At 76.6% G+C, this 21,666-nt stretch overlaps 2 protein-coding genes across 6 annotated transcripts; one reads left to right on the top strand and one right to left on the bottom strand.

Annotated features, from left to right (window-relative positions):
* Positions 1–682: 682 nt before the first annotated feature.
* Positions 683–6,165, bottom strand: PCGF1 (polycomb group ring finger 1). 5 transcript variants are annotated; one of them, XM_072861640.1, is made up of 10 exons: positions 6,053–6,165; positions 5,614–5,691; positions 4,422–4,527; positions 4,024–4,176; positions 2,667–2,738; positions 2,397–2,505; positions 1,706–1,841; positions 1,500–1,586; positions 1,347–1,427; positions 683–853 (listed from the first exon to the last, which is right to left on the bottom strand). In XM_072861640.1, exons 2-10 carry the CDS (start codon positions 5,680–5,682, stop codon positions 806–808), a joined length of 861 nt encoding a protein of 286 aa, XP_072717741.1. In that variant the 5' UTR covers positions 5,683–5,691; positions 6,053–6,165; the 3' UTR covers positions 683–805. The 5 variants fall into 5 exon arrangements, with proteins under 5 accessions (XP_072717741.1, XP_072717739.1, XP_072717740.1 ...); XM_072861638.1 differs by lacking the exon at positions 6,053–6,165 and having other exon boundaries at positions 5,614–5,902; XM_072861639.1 differs by lacking the exon at positions 6,053–6,165 and having other exon boundaries at positions 1,500–1,583; positions 5,614–5,902.
* An 8,558-nt stretch (positions 6,166–14,723) lies between these two features.
* On the top strand, positions 14,724–21,305 carry TLX2 (T cell leukemia homeobox 2). The gene is made up of 4 exons (XM_072862291.1): positions 14,724–15,054; positions 16,667–17,536; positions 20,116–20,353; positions 21,089–21,305. Exons 1-4 carry the CDS (start codon positions 14,724–14,726, stop codon positions 21,303–21,305), a joined length of 1,656 nt encoding a protein of 551 aa, XP_072718392.1.
* The last annotated feature ends 361 nt before the right edge of the window (positions 21,306–21,666 follow it).

Raw genomic sequence — 21,666 nt, 5'->3', positions numbered from 1 at the left:
ACGGCTCATTATGTGCAGGCGGCGGGGGGGCGCGCAGCCTGCGCCGAGGCGACAGGCGTGTTATTTCCCCATCGCTCCTCATTGGGATTCTGGCACCGGCGGCGGCGCGGGGGGGCCGGGACGAGCGCCAGGCAGCCGTGACGGTGATTAATCTGCCGAGCGCCCGCACAACTGCGCGGGGCCAAGGGGCTGCGCGCCCCCGCGCCGGCACTGCGGAGGAACGGGGGGGGGGGAGGGGGCTGCGCCCCCCCGGCGCCCACAGCCCAGCCCCCCCACCCCCCAGCGCTGCACCCACTGCCCGCGGCGCACCCCCCAACGCAGCCCCCCGCCCCCAGCCCCAGCGTTGCACCCGCTGCCCGCCCCACGCTGCCACCCACCCCCAGCGCCGCACCCCGCCGCATCCCCCGTACTGCACCCCGCGGCGCAGCCCCTCAGCCCCCCGTGCCGCACCCCGGTGCATCCCCCGTAGCGTGCCCCGTGGCCGCGGCCCCCAACCCCGCAGCTGCACCCCTAGCCCCGGCAGCAGCCCTGCAGGGAGGCACTGCTCTCCTTCTCCCCCCCGCCCCACAACCCCGCTCCTGGGGGTGCTGGTGGTGAGGGGGGCTCAGCCGTCCCCCCAGAGACCCCAGTAGCGACCCCCAGCCCCAGCCAACCTCCCCAGGACGCAGGAAGGACCCGCGCGGCATTTTCCACAGTTTTATTCAAAAAATAAACTCGAGCAGGCGGGGTATTAAGTTAGGGGGAGCAGGGCGGGGGGCGCAGGAGCAGGGCTGCACTCCGGGGGGGCAGCGGCCGCCCCCAGCCCCTACCTCCTCTTGTCCTTGATGCTGTAGTGCAGCAGGAGGGGCGCGGGCTGCAAGGCAAGGAGGGGGGGGTCAGGGCCGCTGGTGTCCCCCCCCCCCCAGGGCAGACACCCCATACTCCATCCCGGGGCAGACACCCCATACCTCAGCCCAGGACCCCCCGGGCGGGCGGGGGCGACCCCTCCCCGGGCCAGCCCCAGGCAGCCTGGAGAGCCCCCCGCGGCCGCGCCGTGAACTCCTCCAGGCCCTTCTGGGACCCGTCGCCCTCCTGACCTGTGCGGGAACCCCGGGCCGGGCCGGCTGCGGCACGGCCGTGGACGCCCCGGGTCGCCGCTCCAGCCAGCGACATTAATCATCCTTGATTCACCGATTCCCCGCTCCGCCACCACATCCTCGGCACAGCCCTGCCCCGAGCCGCCTCCTGGGCAGGTTCCCCCCGCCGAGCCCCCCGGGGCCGGGATGGGACCCCTGGGGACAAATCCCCTGTGGTGGGGGCCGCGGCGGCACGGCCAGCGGGCGCCCGTCCCGCCGGGGGACGCCTACCTTGCCGAACCAGCGCGAGAGCCAGAGCTGCTTCATCGTCATGTGGTCGGGGAGGGCCTCGTTGTTGAACAGGATCTGCACCTACGCACGGGGAGGCTGCGTCAGGGGGGGCCTGCGACCCCCCCCCAGCCCCCCACCGGCCCCCACACTCACGTGCTGCAGCGGCAGCCCCAGGCGGTGGCACAGGACCCTCCGCAGGTGCTGGATCTGCGCCCGCACGGAGCATCTCACGTACTTCTGCTGCGAGGGGCAGAGCGCGTCGGGGGGGCGCGGGTGCCCCCAGCCCCACGGGACCAGCGCCGGCACGCGGCGAGGCCCCAGCTCCCCCCTCTGCCCACCCCGCCCGGGACCCCACGCACCAAGCTGAGCCCGGAGCGGGGGCTGTGGGGCCAGGTCTGGGCAGAGCCCGGGGGCTCGGGGCCCGGTGAAGCGGCAGGGCGGCCGCGCGGACCCCCGCTCACCTGCAGCACGGCCTTGCTCTTGTCCTTGCTGGAGCTGAGGAGGGAAGGGAAGAGAAGAGGCAGCCTGCCAGCTCCGGCGCGGGGAGGTGGGGGGCTGCGGGCCGTACCCCCGGCCCCTTCCCCGGCACGGCCTGGTGCAGAGGCGCGGGCTGCCCCAGACCGGGTGCCCCCCGCCCGCCCCAGCGCTCCCCCCGCCCGCCCGCCCGTCATGCACGCGCGGAGCCGGGGCCGGCTGGGCGGCACGGGGCCGGCACGCCGGCTGGGGCTGGCAGCTGAGCTGCAGCCATCGATCCCATTACGGCCCCCAGAGCTGCCGCTTATTGACTTTGCTGTCGGAGCCGGCAGGCGTACGCGCAGCGCCCGCCCCAGCAGCCGTTAACGCCGGCAGCCGCCGCGCAGGGCTGCGGCCCGGCGGGGGCGGCTCAGAGGGGTGGCGGAGCCCCCCCCCGGCTCGGCCGGGTCCCCTTTCCGCCAGGGCCACAGAGGTGGGGACACGGGACGCTGCTACGCCCGGTGCCACCCCGGCCCCCGCTCCGCACCGTGCCAAGGGGCAGCGTCCCACGGCCCTGCCCGTGCCGCCGGCACTCACCTCTGCTTCTCCAGGCAGAGCGAGACGTGCTCGTCGTAGCGGAAGTAGTGGGCGCGGGAGTGATCGAAGGTGCTGTACGGGAGCCCCATGGGGTCGCCCCCAACCGTGTCTGGGGAGACGTGGGGAGGGAGGGGGCAGGAGTCAGCCCGCCTGCCCCGGCCGGCTCCCAGAGACACCGCAGCAAGACCTCCCCCCCCACCCCGCTGTGACCCTGCTCCCCCCCCAGCTGGTTGCCCCCGGTCCCTCTGCGCGGCCCCCGAGCGTGCCCACCCTCGCTGCTGGGCTGCGTCACCCGGTCGAGGCCGCGGGACTGGTAGAACTCCCGGATCCTCTTCTCTTCACCTGCGGGCGAGAGGCCGGCGCTGCTCAGGGACACCCCCTCGCCCCGTGTCCCCCTGGCCCGTCACGGCTTCCCACCCCGCGGCGCCCAGGGGCGGGGGTCCCCATGCTGCCCTCGGCTCGGCCCGTCCCGTCCCGCTGCTCGGACCTCGGCTTGGCAACGCGGCCGACCGCCAGCGTGCCTCGTGCCTCCTTCCCCGTTCGCCGCCTCCGTGCCCCGGGGGTCTCCACCAAGCCCCCACTGCGGGCCCTGTCCCCATCCCCGCCCACGCAGACGCGTCCCTGCTCTCGTTGTCCTTCACCCCTTTCCCCGCGTTCCCCCTCTCTGCTGCAGGGCGGGGGACCGGGGCCCGCGCCGCGTGCTTGCTGTGCCCCCCATCCGGCCCAGGCCTCCATCCCGCCCGCCATGGCGGAGCCCAGCGCCCCGCTGCCACGCGCAGGCTGACGTTTCCACAGAGGTGTCCCCAGCGCTGTCCCCATCCCCGTCCTGAGTGACAGCGGCTAATCTCGAGCCCACCGCTGCGCCCGCGGCGCGGGGGCTGCCCTCCCCGCGCGCTGCTTTGCATTCACCACCACCACCGACCGCCGGTTCATCGCGCCGTCACTCAGCGCCTGGCCCCAGGGATGCTGCTCGTGGCGGCGGCCCCGGCTCATGCAGCTCCCGTCCCCGCAGCCCAGCCCCGCCGTGCCAAGCACAGCCGGCTGCCGGAGCCCGCGAGCAGGGAGCCGAGCCGGTTAAAGGCACCCTGGTGCAGCACCCACCTCCCTGCTCCGTTCCCCACCCGGTCCCTGAGCGCGGTGGCCCAGCCCCGGGCGGCCGCAGCCGCTCCGCCGCCGGCACGGCCGGGGGGAAGGTGCAGAGCCCCGGCACCAGCGCGGCCAGAGCCTCCTGCGGGTCCCCGCACCTGAACCTCCCAAACCGCGCGGTGCCAGCGCCGAGCCCCCGCCTCGCTCTGCTCCCCGTCCCCGAGCAGCCCCACGTGCTTCCTGGGCACGGTCCCCTCGGCCCCCTGACCCCCGCCTCCGCGAGCGGGGGCCGTTCGTCCTGCCGTCTCCCTCGCTCTACAACTGCTTTGACACGGTAGCACGCCTCCTACCATCTCTTCCCGTGGACACGGTCAGCAGCATTTTGAAGACCCTGGCCCACAGACGGAGTCCCCGCGCCCGGCAGGGAAGTGCCCCCGAAAGCCTCCGGTTCTTCCCTGTGCCCTTCCCCTCCCAGCTCCTCCCCGCGTCCCTCTGCAAGACGCCGGTGCCGGGGACACCAGACCCCGCCGGGGACGCTCACTCTCTTGCAGGCCGGGCACCAGCTTGTAGACGATGTCCTGCATGACGCGGTCCAGCTTGAGGTTGAGCAGCGGCTGCGTCTCGTGGATCTTGGTGTTGCACATGGGGCAGTACTTGCTGGTCTGCAGGTACTTGACGATGCAGCTCTTGCAGACTGCGGCCAGAGAGCGGGGGCGTCGAGGGGCGGGGGTGGCGGCACGGCCCCACACCCCCACACACGCTGGCGGGACACGGCCCCCTCGGCCCCCCGGGCAGAAGCCGTGGTCCCGGAGCTGCGCCGGACCCACCGGCAGGCGGGGGGGGAGGGGGGGAGGGCTCCGCTGGCCCCTGCCCAGGGGTCCCCACGGGACCCCGCACCACGGGAGCCGCGCAGGCGGCCACCGCCGCGTGGGGACTCACATGTGTGCAGGCACTCGGTGATGGTGGTGGCGTCGATGAAGTACCCGGCGCACAGGCAGCACACGATGTGCTCGTTCAGCTCCTTCATCTTCACCTTCACCTCCTCCTGTGGAGACGCGCCACCGTCACCCGGCCCCTGCCCGCCGGGCTGGCACCCTGCGCCGCCCGGCCCCGCCGCCCCGGGCCCCGGCCCTCCACCGCAGCCTGTCCCACAGAGCCCCTGCCGGCCCCGCGGTCAGCGGGGGCCCCCGGGGACACCGGGGCGGGGCCCCCGGGGACAGCGCGGACACGGGGCTGCAGGCAGCTCCCGCCCCGCACGGGCCACGCGAGGGGACCCGGCTCCTGGGCCGGCGGCCCCGAGAGCCGCCCCGTGCCCGGCCTCGCCCCGCGCCCCGGCTCGCCCGCGGCCTCGCGCCATGGCCCAGCCTCGGGGCCCAGAGCGGAGCTGCGGCCGTGACGGGGTGGGGGGACGGGGCTGGGGCTGGCCCAGCACCTGCAGGGGGGGCTGCCTGGCACCGACGGCCCCACCGAGCCCAGCCCAGCCCCAGAGCCCAGCCCAGCCCTACAGTCCAGTCCAGTACACCCCAGTACGCCCCAGTCCAGTACACGCCAGCCCAGCCCAGTTCAGCCCAGCCCTACAGACCAGTCCAATACACCCCAGCCCAGTAGACCCCAGTACACCCCAGCCCAGTCCAGTCCACCCAAGTCCACCCCAGCCCAGTACCAGTACACCCCAGTACACCCCAATATACGCCAGCACACCCTAGTATGCCCCAGTACACCCCAATATACCCCAGCACACCCCAGTATGCCCCAGTACACCCCAATATACCCGAGCCCAGCCCACCCGCCCCGCCAGGGCAGGGCTCAGACCACCTCTGCCCCACCCCTGCGCCTGGCCCCGCCCCCGCCTGTGCCCCGCCCCCGCCCCGCTCCTCCGCCGGTGCCCCACCCCTGCGCCTCGCCCATCACACCTGGCCCCGCCCATCTGGCCCCGCCCCGCCTGTGCCCCGGCCCCGCCCCGCCCCCGCGGCCCCGCCCTCCCGCGGCGTGGGCGGCCCGGCGCATGCGCGGGGCGGCCGCACGGCGCCTGCGCGGCCCCGGCGCCCCCCCGAGCGGCGGCGCGGCGCCCTCTTCCGCCCACGCATGCGCCGCCCGGTGCCGCCAGGCGCCGCCGCCCGCCGTCGCTCGCCTCGTTCCGGAGCGGGTCCATCTTGTAGACGGCCTGGAGCTGGTTCCGCAGCCGCATGGCGATCGCCATCGGGCCCCCCTGAGGAGGCGACGCCATCTTAGAACCTCCTCCGCCTCCCCGCTCACTTCCGGGTTCGGGGCGGGGCCGCCGCCGCCCGCGCCGTGACTACGGCTCCCGCCGCGCCCCGCGCGCCGCCAGGCATGCCGGGAGCCACCGGGCCGGCGCCGAGCGCGGCCGCCCCCTGCTGGGCGCGGCGCTGGGCCCGGTGCTGACCGTGACCCCGTGCTCACCCCTGACACCCCCCGCCCCCCCCCCCCCCGCAGGGGCGCCCGGGGATCTCGGGGCGCAGGGCCGGGCCGGGGCGCTCGGCGGGAGGGCACCGCCGCCGGTTCGGCCTCGACCGAGGGGCCCCGGCCCCCCGCCTGACCGCAGCACCCACCCGCCGCAGGGGCCGGGAGCGCGGGGCCGGGGCCAGCGGACACCCGCCGGGCTCAGCCGGGGCTGCGGGGAGCGGGGCCCGGGCAGGCCCCGAGCCGGCCCCGCTGTGCGGGAGGGCGGCCCCGCGCCGTGGCCAATGGCGGGGCCGCTCTCTTGACGGACCGCAGCCACCGCCAATCGGCGCGGCCGCCGCGTGCGCCTGGTGCCGCGGGCCGCCGCCAGAGGGCAGCAGAGCAGCGCGGGGGAGCGGGGCCGGGGGCGGGGGCGGGGGGGGGGGGGCGGGCGGGGGCGCCGCTGCCCCGGGGGTCCCGTTCTGCCCCGGGGGTCCCGTTCTGCCCCGGCCCGATGGCGGCGGGGGGGGGGCTGGGCCCCGGACCCCGCTGTGCCGGGGGGCTGCCCGGCGGGTCCCGCTGCCCTGCGCGGGGGCGGCGGGGCCGTTCGGGGCCGGGGCCCGCAGGGCTGGGGTCGGGGTCCCCCGCGGGGCCGTGCCCCGGCCCCTCCGTGCCCCCCCCGGCCGCTCCACGCCGTGCGAGGGCCGCCCGGCCGCGCGGTGGGCCCTGCGCGGTGTCGCGCCCCCGCCGGGCCCCTCGGGGCGGCGGCAGCCCCCGCTGGGCTCGGGGCCCCGGGAGAGCGGGGCCGGAGCGGGGGCCGCGTGCGCGGCTCTGCCCCGCAGCGGGAGCCGGAAGGTGCCGCGGCCGCGGCCGGCCCCGGGGTGCGGGTCCCCGCGGGCAGCGACCCTGGGGGGGGCTGCAGGGCCCGCACGGACCCCGGCGGCAGCCCCGTCCCCGGCGGGAGGGCAGCGGGCAGGGGGCAGCGTCCCCTCTGCCACGGGGGGCGCGGGGGGGCACGCAGGGGCCCGCGCCGGGGCACAGCGGGGGCGGGGGCTGTGCCGGGGCGGGTGGGTGCGGGGCCGTGCCGGGTCGGTAGGTGGAGGGGCTGGGCGGGGGGGCTGGGGGTGCCGGGGCCCCCAGCTGCAGGGCGGTGGGTGCAGGGGACCGGGCGCAGGGGCTGTACTGGGGGGTGCAGGGGCTTGGGCTGGGGCCAGGCTGCAGGGTGGGTGCTGCCGCTGCTGGCGGGGCTGGGGGTGCTGGGGGTGCCAGGGGTTCTGCTGGTGCTGGCGGGTCGCGGGGTGCTGCCGCTGCTGGTGGGGCTGGGGGCACCGGGGTGCTGGCGGGGCGGGGGGTGCCGGGGGTGCTGCTGGCGCCGGTGGGTCTGGGGGTGCGAGGGGTGCTGCCAGCGCTGGCGGGTCGGGGGGTATCGGGGGTGCCAGGGATGGTGCTGGTGGGTCTGGGGGTACCGGGGTGCTGGCGGGGCGGGGGGTGCCGGGGGTACCGGGGTGCTGCCGGCGCTGGCGGGGCGGCCTCCCTGGCGCAGCCGCCGGAGCCTGGAGCCGCGCTAATGGGGGTGATTGGATCAGGGCTCTGGAGGGGAAGGAGCGGCCCCGCTAATGCAAAGCAGAAGCCGTTAAGGGCCGTAATGGCTCGTTACGGTTACGATTATTGCTCCAATCCCGAGCAACAAGTGCCGTCTGGGGAGGCGGCGGGGGCAGCCGGCGCGGGCGAGGCTGCGCGGCCCCGCGGGGACCCCGGGCGGGCGCGGGGGGCGGCTGCCCCCGCCGCGGGTGGGTGGGAGCGGGCAGGGCCGCGCGGCGGGATGGGACCCCCGGGCCGGGGCCGGGGCCGGCACCCGCCGCCCCACGGGCCGTAACCCCGCGGCCCCGCTTCCACCGGCCGAGCGGCCGCTCCGCGCTCCCGGGGGTCCCGGGAAGCGACTGAATGCCCCCCAAACCGAGGTGACGCCGTCCCGCCGGCCTGGCCCCGGCGTGGGGCTCCTCGGCACGCAGCCGTGCCGCCAGCCCTGCTCCGGCACCGGCTCCGGCACCGGCACCAGCACCAGCACGGCGCTGGCTGCCGTGGCCCAGCTGGGCAGGGGCAGAGCTGATGGGGGTCTGGCCCCCCACGGGGGTCTGGCCCCCCACGGGGCTCCGGCCCGGCCCGGCAGTGCCGGCAGGAGCAGCCTGGCTCAGCAGGGCTGTGCCAGGGCCGTCGCCTCCGCTCCCCTCGGTCGAGCCTGCGGGGCCGGGGTGCCTCTGGCACGGCGGGGAGGGGTGGCTGCGGGGCTCGTGGGTGAGCTGGCACCGTCCCCGGCACCGCCAGCCTCCCTGGCACACCAACCAGGTGTCCGCGGCTGGGCCCCTCGGCTGGGGGCTCCTGGATGGGTCCTGGTTCCGATCCCGGTCCGGGTCCCCGTCAGCTCAGGTCTTCTTGATCCTGGTCAGAGCATCTGTGTCCCAGCTGCCGTCACCTCAGCTCCTCCAGGTCCCAGTCAGCCCAGTGTGGCCCAGTCCAGCTGGCCAGGCTGGCTCGGCCCCCCATGACCGACCGGAGTGGTTCAGCCTGGCCCCGTGCAGTGCAGCCGGCACCAGCTGGACCCTGGCATCCCCCGGTGTGTCCCTGCGGTGCCAGCCCCCCGTCCCTGCCTCCTGCCAGGGGCCAGGCGTGGTGCGAGGCTGGGCTCCAGCACCTGCAGCCCCCGCGCTCCAGGAGGGCACCCCATGGGGAGCTGCGCGGGCCCCCTCCCCAGTGCTGGGCGCCCGTGGGCAGAGGCGGGCGGGACCGGCCCCCCACCCCGGGGTGACCACGGCCGCCGCGACTCGCCCACCCACTGCCGGCCGGAGCCTGCCCACCCCTCCGTCCCGTCCTTGCCGGGAGGTGAGAAATTAGGCTGGGGCTGGGGTGACCCCTGCGTCTGGGGAGGGCCCGGCCCCATTTGTACCTGCCAGGAGCAGTTCCTGGGAGGGACGGCCGGGCTGGGGGCTGCGGGGGTCACAGCCGGGCCAGCGCAGCCCTGGGGCAGGGCAGCATCGCTCACTGCCAGCGCTGCACCCAGCACCGGCACCGCACCGAGCACCAGCACTGCGGTGGTACCAGCACCGCACCATATTGACCACTGGCACCAGCACCACAGTGAACAGCAGCGCTGCAGCAGCGCCGGCACCACGTTGAACACCGGCACCGCACCAAGCATCGGCACCGGCACCGGCACTGCAGCAGCACTGGCACTGCGGAAGGCCCTGAGCACGGGCACTGCAGCGAGCACTGCCTGCCCGCCGCCCAGCCCCATGCACGCCCTGCACATGCCCCTCGCACCCCCGTGTCCCCTCGGACACCCCGGGTCCTGCTGGGCCGTGGCCCAGGACAGCAGGACAGGCTGGTCATGGTGGGGATGGCAGAGTGAGGCAGCTCTGCCAGGAGGGAAGGGCCGACCCCCGGCGAGGGGGCACCGGGGCAGAGACGGGCACAAGCGTGTGCACGTGCCCAGCGACCCGTCGCGGTTGCGCCTGCTGGCGCACATCCCTGCAGGACCCGCTCACGCTGGCACAGGGCTCTCCGCACCCCGCACGCCATCTCCTCACACCCCCCCTCGTGCATCTCTTGTGCAGATCCCCGCACGCCTGCACCCGCTGTCACCCCCCGCACCAAGGACCCGTTCGTGTGCACGAGCACACATCCCACCCGCGTGCCGCCCCTGCTCGTGCCTCGCACACTCACACCAGCCTGACACACCAGCAGTGCGAGCCCCCGGGCTGGCTGAGGTGTGGGGTCTGCGGGGCGGCTCCGGCACCGCCCGGGCACAGGATCCCCGGGGATGAGGGACTGTGGGGGGGCTGGGGATCCCGCAGCACCGGGGCAGGGTGCTCACGCGCGCTCCTCGCCGGTGCTGGTCACGGGGGCCAGGGTGCCCGGCAGCCGGCGCTCCCTGGGGCCGTGCTTGCCAGCCTGGCACGCGTGAGGCCGCGCAGCTCCATCTCTCCGTAAATAATTAATGCCTGGGCGGCAGCCGGCACTTCTCCCAGCCTCAGAGAGGCTCTGGGGCCGGGCAGGCCGGTGCTTTTAGCAGAGACCTGCTCAAATATTCAGCTCCATTTCCGCTGCGGAGCTGCGCGGGGCCTGGGCGGCTCCTTCTGGTAAGCGCCTGCCGGGGGCTTTCCCGGCCGGGCCCCTTGTCGGGGCTGAGCCAGGTGGGGGCTGAGGCCGGACGCACTCATGACCGCAGTGGCTGCAAGGCAGCAGCATTCTGGGCCCCCCGGGCCAGGTGAGGTGGGGACCGCGGCCGGACCCGGCCCAGGGCAGCAGGGAGGGTGCTGCCGGCGGGGAGCCGCCTGGGCAGGGCAGGGCCGGGGCGGCTGCCTGCAGGCAGGGACCCGTCGGCCAGCAGCGGGACATGCCAGCCCACACGGCCCCGGGCCCCCGGCCCGGGGTCCCGATGCCACGGCCGCCAGCCGTGTCCCTCCACCCCGAGGCTGTCGCGCTGCGCTGCGGCCGCAGCCAGGATCCTGGCATCCCCGCGGAGGAGTCCCCATGGCGGGAGCTGCTGTTCCAGCCCCGCACCGGCCCCACAGCCTGGGTCCTGGCCCTGCGGGGGCTCCAGGCCGGTGGGCCCACGGCAGGGCCGTGCCAGCAGGGCCCGGGGCCGGGCAGGGCAGGGGGCCGGCAGGCTGCGGCGCGGGCGGCCGGGGGGCTGGGCGGTTATGGACTGAACTCCTGCCTAATGCACCTGATTGCATTTGCAGAATCCAATTACCTGCCCTCGGCCTTTGATAACGAGGTTCTGAGCGACGGCTTCTGTCAACGGCCCCACGGCAGCCACAGCCGCGGACGCTGGCACCCGCCGGTACCCCAGCCCGCGGGGACGGGCAGCACCGGCACCCCCAGCCCCGCGCCGGGCACGGCCCCCCGCAGCCCCGGGCCAGCGCCAGGCCCCGGGGGAGGTGGGGCTGGGGCTGGGGGTGCGGGCGCCCCGAGGACCACCCGGCACGGCCGAGGAGGCTGCAGCGTGGGCGAGGATCCCAGCGTGCCTGTCCCTGGCTCCCGCGCACCAGCCCCGGGGCCGCTGGACGAGGGCGAAGGGGCCGAGCGGGGCAGCGGGACCCCGCGGTCCTGCCAGCCCCGAGCCTGCCCGGCTGCCTGCGGCCGAAAGGGCCCGGGGGCCGAGCACCCCCCTCCCGCAGGACACCCTCCTGCTCCCTGCCCCTCCTCCCCCCCCCCCCCGCCGTGCCATCGCCCCGCTGAAGGCCGGGGGGCTCGCCTGCCGCCCTGGTGGCCTCGCTGGCCGTGGCGGGTGCCCCCCCGACCTCCGCCCGCCCGGAGCGGTGCCCGCCCGGGACGCTGCAGCCTCCCCCAGCCCAGGCTGCAACCGCTGCCTGCGCCCCCCCGGCCCCCGCTCCCGGCCCGCAGGCGCTCCCGGAGCCGGGGCTGGCGGAGGGGGGGTTTGCGGGGCGGGGGGGGGGGGGGGCTCACGCCGCACCCCCCCAGCCCGGGCTCCCAGCCCCCGCTGGGGGAGGGCGGGGGGGGGGGCTGCCCGGCCGCCCCGCTCCGCTGCCCCCCGCCCCCGGGGACGCCCGGCGTGGGGCACCCCCAGCAGCTCGGGGCCGGCGTCACCTGCGGCTGCCCGCGCGTCCCCGTCGCCCCCAGCTCCTCCCCGAGGCCGCCGGCGGCCGCCGTGACGCCCGGCCGGGGCGGCTCTGGCCGCCGGGGCCCCGGGAGGCCGCGGCCCGGGTCCGCCTCCCGCCGCGCGCGGTGCCGCCCGCGCTGCCCCGGCCGCCGCCGCGGCCCCGTCCCGGCCCCGTCCCGGCCCCCTCGGCGGGTCGGGGCGGGGAGCGCGGCCACCGGCTGCCGCCCGCGTCACCCCGCGCACCCCGGCCGGGTGCCGGCGCCCACCCCGGGGCGGGGGGCACCGGGAGTGTTTCATGCGGTTAAGAAGTGTCTGATTGAGGCAGGAGGCGCCAGCAGCTCCCCCGGGAGCCGCAAGCCAAGGACTGGAGGACCAAATGCAGGCTAAAGTAATCCAATCTGGGCCGGCTTCATCTAATTAGCCCAGAATTAACCCAGCAGCCAGAGAGGAGCTGACTGTCCCTACAGTTTGCCAGCGGGTTTGGGGGGAAGCGGGAGGAAGAAGGGGACGTCCAGCAGTAATGAGATTACGGGGGGGAGCGGGCGGGAGTGGGCGGCTTGGCAGCATCTTGCCAGTGGTAACGTGGGGCCCTTCCAGGCCTCCGCCGCTTAATTGCCGCGCGCTGGCCAGCACGCAGGGAGCGGGGCTGTCGGCGGTGAGGGGCAGGCAGGGACCCGTTTTAATAACTCCTGTCCCGGCAGCAACACCTGAGCCCGGCGGGAGTCCCTGCAGGGGACGGGGACACCGGCACGGCTGGCCCACGGGGACGTGGCGCTGTGAAGCCGCGCGGCTGCATCGGCTGCGACTGGCAGCCCTGGGGCCACAGGCCCCTGCAGGCACGGTGGGGGACGGGCCGAGGGGCGGCGATGGGGGGGGGCGGCTGCAGGAGCCCCGGCAGCTCCGGAGGTGGCTGCGGGGACGGGCAGTGACACCGATGGGACCCCCGTTGTGGAGCGAGGTGGGGGTCAGACCCCCATGTGCCCACGGTCAGCTGTGTCGAGAGCCGGGGGGCCCCGGGGTGGTGCGGGGGGCATGGGATGGTGGGATGCCGGGATGTAGCTCCACTCCGGCTGCCAGCCCTTGCGGGAGCCGGTGCAACTCCAGCGGCAGCAAGGCCCCGTGCCACGGTGGCCACAGGCAGAGTCTTGCGGCCCAAGGCTGTTTTCCTACCTGGGACCAGGCAAACGCCCCTTCTTCTGCCGTGTCCCCTCCGGCCGTCCCTGCCGCCCAGGTCCTCGCTGGCCACGGGCTGCCAGGCAGAGCCGGGGGGGAGCCAGGGGCCAGGACCCTGCCCCCCTGGCCCCCCCGCCTCGGGCTGCAATGGCAGCTCTGGGGACCCCGGGAGCAGGCACGGGGAGATGACCTCGTCCCGGCTGCTGGTGGCCTGGGGGTCACTGGGCAGACAGGGCCAGTGGCACGAGGAGGTGCCAGCGGGGGGCCCTGGGGCCAGCGAGGTCCCCGGAAGGGTGACCCCCTGCACCCAGAGCTGGGGTGGCACGGGGCTCGCCGATTCTCCGAGCACCCTCAGCCCTTCCCTGCGAGCCCTCGGGGCTCTTGCCACCCTGCGCCATCTCGGGGCAGCCCTAACCGCGGTGCCGGAGGGAGCCGGGCAGGGGTGTCTGCCCCAGCCGAGGGGCTGTGCATGCTGCCAGCCCCCCTGCCTGGTGGCGCAGGCCCCAGCCCCTGGCTACGGAGACCTCCCGTCCTTCCAGAGCGAGGGCCCACCCTGAGCGGGGGTCGGGACGAGCACCCACCCGGCGAGGCCCCGGCTGGGAGTGCCGCCCGGCAGAACCCCGTGGGCGCGGGGCGGACCGTGGCGCAGGCAGGCGCCGCGTGAGCCCGCGCCGCCCCCGGCCCCGTCACCTGCCCCCCAATCCATCTCCCGGGACCGGCAGCATTCCAGCCCCTGGGCACGGCAAACATCTGCCTCCTGCTCCAGGTTTAATTAACCTGCTGCCGCCTCCCTCCCCCAGCACCAGGCATTTCCTCCCCGACACCGCTTGGGGCCGGGGCAGGCGCCGACTGGGCCCGGGCCAATGCCAGCACCAGCGCCAACACCAGTGCCAACGCCAGTGCCAGTGCCGGCTGCCGCCCGCGGGGCCCGGCGAGCCCCTCTGGCACGGCAGGCCCGGAGCCGGTGGCTCTCTCTGGGTGGGAAAGCCACAGCCGTGCCATGCGCGTGCAGCCGGAGCACCGGGCAGGTTTCTCCTGGCACCTGCTGGGCTGCGAGCGAGAGATGCCGGAAACTCCCAGGGCTCAGCCGGGCAGGGTCCCGGTGCCGCAGGCCAGAGCGCAGCGTCCCGCTCCCCTGCTGAGGCACACGGGGACCCGCGGCCACAGCACGGGGCTCCCTCGGGAGCAGCAGGAAGGGAAATGCCCCCAGCATGAAAGGGGCAGCTCCGCGCCTGCCCGGCGCTGCGGTGGGAAGCGGGCATGGACAGCTTGGCGTGGCATGAGGGTCTGGCAGGGCAGCGTGCGCCCGAAGGACGTGCGTGTACGTGCGTGCGCGCGCGCGTGTGTGTGTGCGTGCGTGTACCAACGCCGTGCAGTCGGGTCTATGTACGTGTGCGTAGCCCTGCTGAAGCGTGAGGTGAGCGTGTGTGCACACTGGTGCCATGTGTGCCAGCGTGGCTGTGCCGTGCCCTGGCGATGTGTGTGTGTGTGAGCATGCGTGTACGTGTGCATCCACGCTGCACAGTGTGTCTGTGTGCGTGTGCAGCTGTGCTGTAGGCTGTGCACACACACGCGTGTGCAGGCAGCTATGCCCTGCTGGGGGGTGTGTTTGTTCATCGCCACCCCACGCCGCCAGCTGAGCGCGCGCTCCGTACAGCCCCGGGGGCCCGTGGCCCCGTGCCCCAGAGGAGCTGCGGGTGCAGGGACGGTCACCCCACACTGCAGCAGGTCCGGCTGAGCCCAGGACCACCCGGTGCCTCCAGTGCGTGCGGTGCCCCTGGGTCTGCCTGGCACCCCCAGGACATGCAGTGCCCCCAGGACGTGCAGTGCCTGCGGTGTGTGTGGTGCCCCCAGGGCCTGCAGTGCCTGCAGTGTCCCCGGGACGTGCAGTGCCCCTGGGACATGCAGTGCCCCCGGGACATGCAGTGCCTGCAGTGTGTGCAGTGCCCCCAGGACGTGCAGTGCCTGCAGTGCATGCAGTGCCCCGGGGCCTTCAGTGCCTGCAGTGCGTGCGGTGTCCCTGGGACATGCAGTGCCCCGGGGACATGCCGTGCCTGCAGTGTGTGCAGTGCCTGCAGGACATGCAGTGCCTGCAGTGTGTGCGGTGCCCCCAGCACATGCGGTGCCTCCAGGACGTGCAGTGCCTGCAGTGCATGCAGTGCCCCCAGGACATGCAGTGTCTGCAGTGCGTGCAGTGCCCCCAGGACGGGCAGTGCCCCCAGGACATGCAGCGCCCGCAGTGTGTGCAGTGCCTGCAGTGCCCCTGGGACGTGCAGTGCCCCCAGGACGTGCAGTGCCCGCAGAGCGTGCAGTGCGCCCAGGACGTGCAGTGCCTGCAGTGCGTGCGGTGCCCCCGGGACGTGCAGTGCCCCCGGGGTGCGGCAGCTGCGGCTCCCGGTGCAGCCGTGATTTACAGGCGCAGGCCCCGGTAATGTCATTTACCCCAGACCGGTGGCGCCAGGGTGGCCGGGCGGCCGCCCCCCCCGCCGGCCCCTGCCCGGCAGCCGTGACCCGCCGCCCCGAGCCGCTGCCCGCCCGGGAGCCGGGACCCCCAGCCCGGCAGCCGCCGGGACCGACCCGCGCCCCACGGCCGCGCCCCACGGGCCGGACCCAGCGCTCGCGGCGCGGCTGTCGCGATAGTCGCCGCGAGGCCCGGCCCGGCCCGTGCTGCTCTCCGCTGGCCGTTGCCGCCCGCCGGCGGAGCGGGGCCGGTCCGCGGTCCGCGGGCTCGGGCCGAGCCCGCCCCGAGCGGCACCGTCGCACCCCGCGCCCGGGCACCCGGTGGGGCCGCGGCCGGGCCCGCTCCTGCGAGCCAGGTACGAGCGTCCCGACGGGGCCGGTCTGGGCTCCGTGCCCGGGAACGGCGGGTCGGGGGACCGGGATCCGTCACCCGGGAAGGGTGGGCTCGGTGGAAACGGGGTCCGTGATCAGGGAACGGCGGGTCCGCGCTACCGGGAACGGCGGGTCGGCGCAACGGGGGTCGGTGTCCCGGGAACGGCGGGTTCCTGGGAAGCGGGGTCCGTGCTACCGGCAACGGCGGCTCGGGGGGAAGCGGGGTTCGTACCACCGGGAAGGGCGGATGGGTCCGTGCCCCGGAGCCGGCGGGTCGGGGGAACCGCAACCCGTGTCCCGGGGACGGCGGGTCCGCGCTACCGGGAAGGGCGGATTGGTCCGTGTCGTGGGACCGGCGGCTCGGGGGAAGCGGGCTCCGTACCACCGGGAACGGCGGATGGGTCCGTGTCCCGGGGCCGGCGGCTCGGAGGAAGCGCGGTCCGTCCGGGAGCGGCGGGTCGGGGGCGAACCCCGGCACCGTGTCCCGCGGCCGGCGGCTCCGGGGACCGAGAGCTCCGTTCGCTCCGCGGTGGGCGGGCTCGGTGGGACCGGGTCGTGCGCCCGGGCAGCGGCGGCTCCGGGGAACGAAGCCTGCGCGCCCCGGGAGCGGCGGGCGTGGTGCCGGCCCGTGTGCCCCGGGATGCGGGATAACGGCGCCGGGGCCGGGGCCCGCTCCGCGCGCCCCGCGACGCGCAGCCGGTGCGCGCCCGGGAGGACGAGGGGGCCCCGGCTCCGCCGGGGGCGGGCGAGCGGCGGCCCCGGCCCCTCACGCTGGGCGCCCCGACGCCGCCGGAGCCTCCGAGGGGGCGGCGGGCGGAGCCGGGGCTGCGCCGGGGCGCGGAGAGGCGCCGGTCCGGTGTCGCGGCGGCTCCGGTGTGCCCCGCGCCGCCCCTTCGCTGCTGCGAGCCGGGGGACCGGGCCGGAGCGCGGCGGGGCCGGGGGCGCGCCCCGGGGCCGGGCGGGGCGCCGTGCGCTCGGGGCCCGACGGGCCGGGCCGGGCCGGGCCGGGCCGCCCCGGGGCCGCGGCGGAGCCGGTGCGGGAGCCCCGGCGGGCGGCGAGCCGGGCGCGGCGGGGGCCCGGGGCCGCGGCAGAGAGGGGGGGGGGTGGGTGTGGGGAGGGTGGCCGGTGGCGGGGCGTGGCCCCGGGATGCGCGAGCCCCGCCCCCGGGGGCGCGGGGCTGTCAATCACGGGGCGCGGCCGCCAATCAGGGCGCGGGCGGCCGGGATTTTGGCAGGTCCAGATGGAGCGGGGCAGAAAAGCGCGCGCCGCCGGGGCCCGCCGCGCACCCGCGCACCCGCGCCGGGGCCGCCAGCAGCCGCGGGCCATGCCCCGGACCCGGCCGCTGCCCCGGACCCCGACCCCGACCCGGACCCGGACCCGGACCCGGCCGCTGCCCCGGACCCCGACCCCGACCCGGACCCGGCCGCCGCCCCCGCCCCCGCCCCGCCGGGCCCGCAGCGGGCGCCCCGAGCCAGCCGCCCCCGCTCCCGCTCCCGCTCCCGCTCCCGCTCCCGCCCCCGCCCCCGCGCGGGGCCGCCCGCCGCCGCCCCCCGCCGCCCCCCGCCGCCCCCCGGCCGCAGGCGGCCCGGCCATGCCCGCGCCCCGCCGGCTCTGAGCGCGGCCGGGCGATGGAGGCGGCGGCGCTGGCGCGGGAGGGCGGCGGCCAGGGCCCCCCGCCCCACGAGCCCATCAGCTTCGGCATCGACCAGATCCTCGGCGGCCCCGAGCCCGCGGGCGGCGGCGCGGGGCCGGCCCGGGCGGCGGGGGAGCCCGACTACGGGCTCTACGGCGGCGGCTACGGCCCCGCCTGCTCGCTCGGCTCCTACAACCTCAACATGAGCATGAACGTGAGCGTCAACGTGACCCCCGCGCCCGCCGCGCCGCCCGCCGGGGTCATCCGCGTCCCGGCGCACCGGCCGGCGCCCGCCGCGCCGCCCGCCGCGCCGCCGCCGGTGCCCGGGCTCTCGGGGCTCACCTTCCCCTGGATGGAGACGACGCGCCGCATCGCCAAGGACCGGCTCTCAGGTGAGCGCCGCGGGCTGCCCGCCGACGGCTCCCGACGGCTCCCGCGGCTCCCGCGGCTCCCGCGGCGGGTGCGGAGCGCGGTCGGGGCGGGCGCAGACCGGCGCCGCGCCGCCCGCGGGGACCGGCCGGGCTTGGCCGGGGGCCCTCCGCTCCGCCGGTTCCGGCGGCGCGGGGTCCTCGCCCGCCGCCCGCCCCGCCCCGCCCCGCTCCGGGCCCCGGGCCCCGGGCCGGGCTCTCGCCGCCGCGGGAAGCGGCCGCCGTCGGGGCCCGCGGAGAGCGGCTGGGGCTGGCACAGCCTCCGGTAGCTCCGCCGCGGTCCCGCTCCGGCTCCCGGCGGCTCCGGGCAGGGGCCGGGCCGGCGTCCGGCTGCGAGCGGTGCCCGAGGGCTCCCGCCGTGCTCCGGCCTCGCGCTCCGCTCCGCTCCGTGTCCTGTCCTGCGCCGTCCCTGGGCCCGGGGGCACCGGGTGCCGGCTCCGTCCCACGCGTGACGGGAAGGTTGCTGGCGGCTGTGGGGCGCGGGGAGCCGGGGCGCGGGGTGAGGGCAGCCGCTGTGTCGGGAGCGGGGGGTGGCAGGGACCCGCCGTGGGGCTGCAGGGCAAAACCCGTCTGCGTGCGGGGCTGGGCGCGGGGAGCGGGTGCCCCTGTCCCGTGCGCCCCTGGGGACGGGGACGGGCGGTGGGGGGTGCCTGTGGGGCCCAGCCATGGGGCACCTAGGGGTGGGACTCGGAGACCCGCCTGTGTGGGGACGAGCGCAGGGCACGAGGTGCCGGCGCCGTGGGAGAGGCTGGGGCTGGTGCCTGCCGGGGCTGGGGAGGGTGGGTGGTGATGTGGGTGTTGGGGAGGCGGTGCGGGGTCCCGGTGCTGCCGACGGGGCCGGGGGCTGAGCGCCCGTGGTGGGGGCTGGAGCACCCAGAGCTGGGGCAAGGATGCCGGTCGCTGCATCCCAGAGGAGAAGGTGTGGGGTGCTGCGTTTGGGGTGCTAGGTGCCGGGCGCATGCAGGTGCTGGGGAGCTCTGGCCTGGCTCGGCTCGGCTCAGCTCGGCTCCTTCCCAAGATGGCGGCGCTGCCACGTCCGCATCGCACAGCTCCATGCGGGGACGAGGCTGGGGGCCGCACGGGGCTGGGGGCCAGGCGCTGGCTATGGGGGCTGCTGGGGCCATGCGGGGCGGGAGGCCGGGGGCTGCGGGGTCCAGCCCGGGCACCAGCAGAGCCGGGTTCGCCTCCTGGCCCACCCCGCCATCCTGGCGGTGACGAAGCATCGTCCCCGCGCAGGGGCGGCAGGTGACGTCCCCGTCTCCTGCCTGGCGCCAGCAGTGGGTGGACGGGGCGGCCCCTCCCCGGCACGGGGTCTCCCAGCCGCGGCCATCACTCAGCACCGCCGGCCTTGGGGTGGTCTGCGGGCTGTCGGCATCTGTTCCCGGCGAGGGGCCGCCCCGCGTGGGGAGGGGGCGCGAGGGCCTCCGTCCCCCCGACTGCGCGGCTCCACCTGCATCAACCGCGTCCGCCCCCGCCGGCGGGCAGGCTGGCCTCCTGCCCGCTCTGCCTGCCTGGGCGCTGGCAGGAGGGAGGCTCCGGCCTCGCGGGGAGGGTCTGCCGGGCGCCACGCTGTCCCTGGGGCTGCCGTGGGGTCTGCCCCACGCCCCCACGGGCATGGGGTGCTGGGGCCCCACGGCAGCCCTGTGGGCCCAGCCGTGCGCAGCCCTGCCTGTGCGGTGCCGGCGATGGCGAGGGCCGTGGGGCCGTGGCTCAGCCATGGGCCGCCAGCAGAGCAGGAGGGGAGTGGGAGCTGGGTGCTGCACCCGGGCCGAGCTCTCGCCTTCCTCCGCGCCCCTTCGCTGCCCCGACGCTCCCCATGGCTCTGGCTCCGGCTGCGTCTGGGGCTGGGACGCAGCGTGCCGGCCTCGCCATCCCCGGCTCACGCCCTGGCCACGCGAGGACAGCCCCTTCCCTGGCCCCCGGCGCTCGGACGCTGCTGGCACGCGGAGGGAGACGTCGGCCGCCTCCCAACGGCTTCTGGGGTCCTGTCCCCTCCCTGGGAGGGCTGGGAAGCCGGGCAGCGCCGCGGAGGCTCCCCTGGGGCTGCGGCAGAGCTCGCTGCGCGGGGAAGGGTGGGTTTGTGCTGCCGGGAGCCTCGTCGCCCCTGCACCGGCCCTGGGACCGGGCCTGCCCAGCCCCCCCCTGCCGGCCCTGGTCCCCACCCGCCGGGCTGGGGGAGCGATCGGGCCGTGGCCGTGGGGCGGGGATGGACCCTCCCGCCACCTCTTGAGCTGCCCTGCGCGTCCCTGGGCTGCGGGAGCGGGTGGGGATGACTCAGGGTCTCCTCCTCTCCTCCTCTCTGCCAGGCAGCGCTGGTGGCCCCCCCGGAGCTCGCTGTCCTCCCGGAGCTCCCTGCCCCCACGGCCCTGAGAATCCGAGCATCCCCCCCGGGCTCCCACGCTGCCCGGGCTGCGCCCACTCCTGCCCTGCCCTCAGCAGGGGCTCTGCCCAGCCCTTGCCCCTTGCCCAGCCCTTGCCTGTGCGGCGGCAGCGATGGGCAGGGCCCTCCGCCGAGCAGCCCCTCACCCTGCCTCTGCCCGCAGCCGCGCTGTCACCCTTCGCGGCAACCCGGCGGATCGGGCACCCCTACCAGAACCGCACACCGCCCAAGCGGAAGAAGCCACGCACCTCCTTCAGCCGGGTGCAGATCTGCGAGCTGGAGAAGCGCTTCCACCGCCAGAAGTACCTGGCCTCGGCCGAGCGTGCCACCCTGGCCAAGGCCCTCAAGATGACGGACGCCCAGGTCAAGACCTGGTTCCAGAACCGCCGCACCAAGTGGAGGTAACGGGGCCGGCCCCGGGGGCGGCGGCCACAGCCCCCACAGCTCCGACCCCCTGCCTCTCTCCGGCAGCCGCTCCCCACCGTGGCTGTGCCCCCCAGGAGGGGCTGGGCTGGGGCGAGATGGGGTGCCCATCCCCGCTGCATCCCCTGTGCCCGGCTGGGTGAGGCATGGTGGTGCCGAGGGAGGGACGGGCTGCCGGGCAGAAGCTGTGGGGCATTGCCGCACCGGTGCACAGCAGTGCCGGCAGCAGGATGGGCTGTGGGCAGAGGCGATGGGGCATTGCTGCATCGGTGCACGGTGGTGCCAAGAGGGACAGGGCTGTGGGGCAGAGGCTGTGGAGCGTTGCCGCACTGGCACGCAGCGGTGCCAGCGGCAGGATGGGCTGCAGGGCGCTGCCGGACTGGTGCACAGAGGTGCCGAGAGAGGGACGGGGCTGCAGGGCAGAGACTGCGGGGCATCGCCACGCTGGCACACAGCGGTGCCGAGAGGGATGGGGCTGTGGAGCATTGCCGCACTGGCTCACAGCGGTGCCAGTGGCAGGATGGGCTGCAGCGGGAGGCTGCGGGGCATTGCCGCACCGGCACACAGTGGTGCGGGCAGCAGGGTAGGCTGTGGGGTGGAGGCTGTGGGGCACTGCCGCACCGGCACACAGCGGTGCCGGCAGCAGGATGGGCTGCAGGCAGCAACAGGCGCGGGCAGCGGGGCAGTGCCGGACGGGCCGTGTGTGCTGGCAGGAGGCAGACGGCGGAGGAGCGCGAGGCAGAGCGCCAGCAGGCCAACCGCCTGATGCTGCACCTGCAGCAGGAGGCCTTCCAGAAGAGCCTGAGCCAGCCGCTGCCCCAGGACCCGCTCTGTATGCACAACTCCTCCCTCTACGCCCTGCAGAACCTGCAGCCCTGGGCTGAGGACAACAAGGTGACGTCCGTCTCAGGGGTGGCCTCCGTGGTGTGAGGTCCCTGGGGAGCTGTGGACGCGCCGGGAGGCGGCAGTGGGCGGTGGGAGCCCGGCGGGGTCTGAGCCCCGCACCTCCAGCCCGTGGCAGGGAGGGGGCTGCTGCTTCCCGGGTCCTCCCCCCACGGGCAGCCCCCTCCCTGCCGCGGGCCAGCCCCCTCGGGCCCTTCCTTGGCCACCCTGCAGCTCTGGGTGGGCGGACGTGCCCCTGTGGTTGGACTCAAAGCTCTGCCGACCCCTGCCTGGACCCCTGCCTGGAGCACCGCTGCGGGCAGCCCCTTGCCCGGACCCCCGGGGAGCCCAGGGCTGCGCCCCCGCACCCCGCGGGCCTCTGCAAGTCCAGCCCCCTCCCCCCCCCCCA

This window comes from Ciconia boyciana, chromosome 5, assembly GCF_034638445.1.
Source record: "Ciconia boyciana chromosome 5, ASM3463844v1, whole genome shotgun sequence".
Taxonomy (NCBI): domain Eukaryota; kingdom Metazoa; phylum Chordata; class Aves; order Ciconiiformes; family Ciconiidae; genus Ciconia; species Ciconia boyciana.
Note: the sequence above shows the minus strand (reverse complement) of the source record. Positions and strands in the feature narration are given on the sequence as shown.